The sequence below is a fragment of the Gossypium hirsutum genome, chromosome D04 (assembly GCF_007990345.1).
Source record: "Gossypium hirsutum isolate 1008001.06 chromosome D04, Gossypium_hirsutum_v2.1, whole genome shotgun sequence".
Taxonomy (NCBI): Eukaryota; Viridiplantae; Streptophyta; class Magnoliopsida; order Malvales; family Malvaceae; genus Gossypium; species Gossypium hirsutum.
The window spans coordinates 56884955-56888393 of NC_053440.1; the positions used below are offsets into that span (position 1 = coordinate 56884955).

Consider the following 3439-nt stretch of genomic DNA (forward strand, 5'->3'; position numbering starts at 1 on the left):
TTTATAAAAAAAATTAGAAACTTAATAAAAAAAGTCAGCTTTTTTTCTTTCTTTTGAATTTTTTTTCATGCAAAAATGGAAACAGCTAAAACAAAGCATTCTACATTCAAATACTTAATCCTTTCCCTCTCCCTTTCGTTTCTCCTCCTTTTTCTCTTCATTTCCCTCCACCCTAACCGCTTCCAAGCACTCCTCACCACCACCGTCACGGAAAACCGTCCTCCTCATTCCGCCTTCGTATCATCCACCGAAGACCTCAAAATCCGACCAGGTTACACCTCCTACGACACTTACATCCAACGCCAACTCAACAAAACTCTTAACCCTAAACTACGTGAAATATGGACGACAAGAGATTGGGACCGTAAGATCCAAGTCTTCTCTCGATTTTTTGCCGATTTGAAATCCGAAAAATTCCTCGCCGATTCATCCAAGTGCCTCTGCGTCGGCGCTCGCGTCGGTCAAGAAGTTGAGGCATTGAAACGCGTCGGAGTCGCCGATTCGATCGGTATCGATCTCGTACCTTTCCCGCCACTCGTTATCAAAGGTGATTTCCATAACCAGCCTTTCGACGACGAGACGTTCGATTTCGAATTCTCTAACGTGTTCGATCACGCGCTCCGTCCGGAAAAATTCGTCGCCGAGATCGAACGGACGTTGAAGTCCGACGGTGTCGCCGTTTTACACGTGTCGTTATCGAGGCGAGGAGATAAGTACTCGGCCAACGATTTGTATAGTGTTAAACCGTTGGTTAAGCTATTTCGTAGATCGAAACTGGTTCGGGTCAGGAAAGTTGACGGGTTCGGGTTGGATACTGAGGTTGTTTTTCGTAAGACGAAGAAGAACATTAAACAAGGGTTTTGAATTTTTTGTTTCTTTTTGGTAAGTAATTTCTTGTTTGATTTGCAGAAATTTTTTTTTATCTTAAAACGATACACAAATTTGTTGTTTATTATTGTAATTATTATTATCGATTATATTTGTGTCACACTTAATCAAGTCGCTCAACTCGGTTAATAATTTACGGTAATGCTTCACCGTAATTAAAATAAGTAATATTATTTGAGGTTATTTTTGTTTTAGTTAGAAAGTTACGACAATATCCTTCTGTAATTAAAATAAATAATATTATTTAAGAGTATTTTAGTATTTTCACTTTAAGAAAAACCAATAAAAATATGTATATTGTGAGATTTGAATCCATGCTAATTGCATTAGTAAAATCTTTACTTTATTAAACTTAAGTTTTGTTTTAATATTTTTATATATTTTAATTTTATTATGCATATTTTATTACCTCCATCAATTATATATATTAATAATGCATTTGGTTGAGTTGTTGTCACGAGTTAATTCGACACCGACTCAAGACTGATGACAACACCGTAATAAGTAATTTAATATAATTTTTTTTGTTTTAATAACGTACATATTTCATATGTTATTATTAATTAGTTTCAAATTTTAAGTTTCATTACTTATTATATGTTATTTTTAAATAGACATTTGTATTTTAAATTTGTAGCTTCCACACGCATAAGTGTGATACGATTTTTAGTATATATTATGTATGTCAAATTTGACATAAATTAAATATTTCTAAATATTTGTTTTATGTAAAAAAAACTTTCAACGTTCAATAAATATCAATATATACACTTTTTTAGGTCTATATGTTACAAAATTTACATGTATGATAAGTACATTTATATTGATAAATCTAACAAATCGTTAAAATATTAATTGTACACCGGTATTAATATTATGGAGAGAGATTCACCTTTTCGTCTTTTTACGATTAATATTTTAATGATCTAACCGTTCTATTTTTAAATATAATTGTACTTGTCATACATATAAAATTTTGAGCCGATCTTATATCTCTATCGTAGTGATCTAAAATACTATACATATAAATATTTATTAAATTATTCTAAATTTTTATATAAAACAAATAATTAATTTTTTTTAATTTACATTAAATTTGACAAAAAATTATAAATAAAATTATTAAATATAATAATTGAATCATTAAAATATTAGTTATATAAAATTATACGATGAAAATTTTTGATACCCAACTTTATTTTATGGGCCTTTAATCATTATCTATAATACTGAAAATTTGAATAATTAAATTTAAATATTATAATGGATGTGAATATTGATTATTTATACACAGGGTGGAGCTACCTTGAAATAGAAATTTTCACTTTTAATTTTTTTTTTGTAATTTTAAAAGTTTTAATTTAGTATATCATAAAATTATATTTTATCTTAAAAATTAAAAAAATTAATTTAAATTTTTAAAAATTATAAAAGATATAGGCTATTAAAATGGTGAAATTTCACTTTTGCTATCATAAAAATATACAACTTTATTCCGGTCTCCCTCAGAAAATTTTTTAACTCCGCTCCTATTTATGCAGATAATGAATTCAAAATTTTAAATTTATTTTTATTTTGAAAACCATAAAATTAATTAAATCTAAATTCACATCCATTGTCCCCTTGTTTATAAAATACAAATTCTATAAAATAAATTTCACTTACTTGGATTTTCAATAATAAGTATTCAATGATAATTTTATTTAAATATTTTAATGTTACTAAAATAACCCAATGTCATCTCTAATTTCCAGAGCATAAATTTTGATGTGTATTTATTTTTGGGATTTTCATTTGGCAGCTCTTGACTTCCTAAGTGAGTTTAAAAAATGTGTCATTTATTTATTTTTATTTTTTAAATATAAGGATATAATTAATTTATTTTGAACTAATTTGTGGAATCAAAAAATTTTCACTCCCAGAATATGTAATAATTATCTTAGATAGATATATATGGTATATATTATGATAATTATTTAATATATGGGTAAATTATCAAAATAGTCACTTTTGTTTCCCTCAGATTACATTTTAGTCTCTTATGTTAACGTGTTGTAATATTTTAGTCACTACGCCGTTAATTGTCGTTAACAGTGTAACGGTAAGCTGACGTAACATGTTAAATCATCATTTTAAACAAAAATTTTAGGTTAAATTATACAATTAGTCCCCATGTTTTTTTCATTTGGAGCAATTTTTTTTCTTTTATGTTCTTTTAAATTTTTTTCTTTTCATTCTCTTCTACTCTTCCCTCTATTTTCCTCCCTTCTCCATCTCTTTTAACGTAAAATAAAGAAATCAAAATGCTCAAAACAAAAAAAATATAGGGACCAATTGTATAATTTAACCTAAAATTTTCATTTGAAATGATGATTTAACATGCCACGTTAGCTTACCGTTATACCATTAATGGCAATTAACACTCAGTCACTAAAATGTTACAACACGATATTGTGGCTAAAACGTAACATTTTAAATAGAAATTACTAAAATGTAATCTGAGGAAAACAAAAGTGACTATTTTGATAGTTTACCCTTAATATATTGACAA

At 27.5% G+C, this 3439-nt stretch overlaps 1 protein-coding gene across 1 annotated transcript; it reads left to right on the forward strand.

The window, feature by feature from the left end:
- Positions 1-1083, forward strand: LOC107898328 (uncharacterized). Its single transcript, XM_016823843.2, has one exon. It carries the CDS (start codon positions 76-78, stop codon positions 862-864), a length of 789 nt encoding a protein of 262 aa, XP_016679332.1. The 5' UTR covers positions 1-75; the 3' UTR covers positions 865-1083.
- Positions 1084-3439: the final 2356 nt, after the last annotated feature.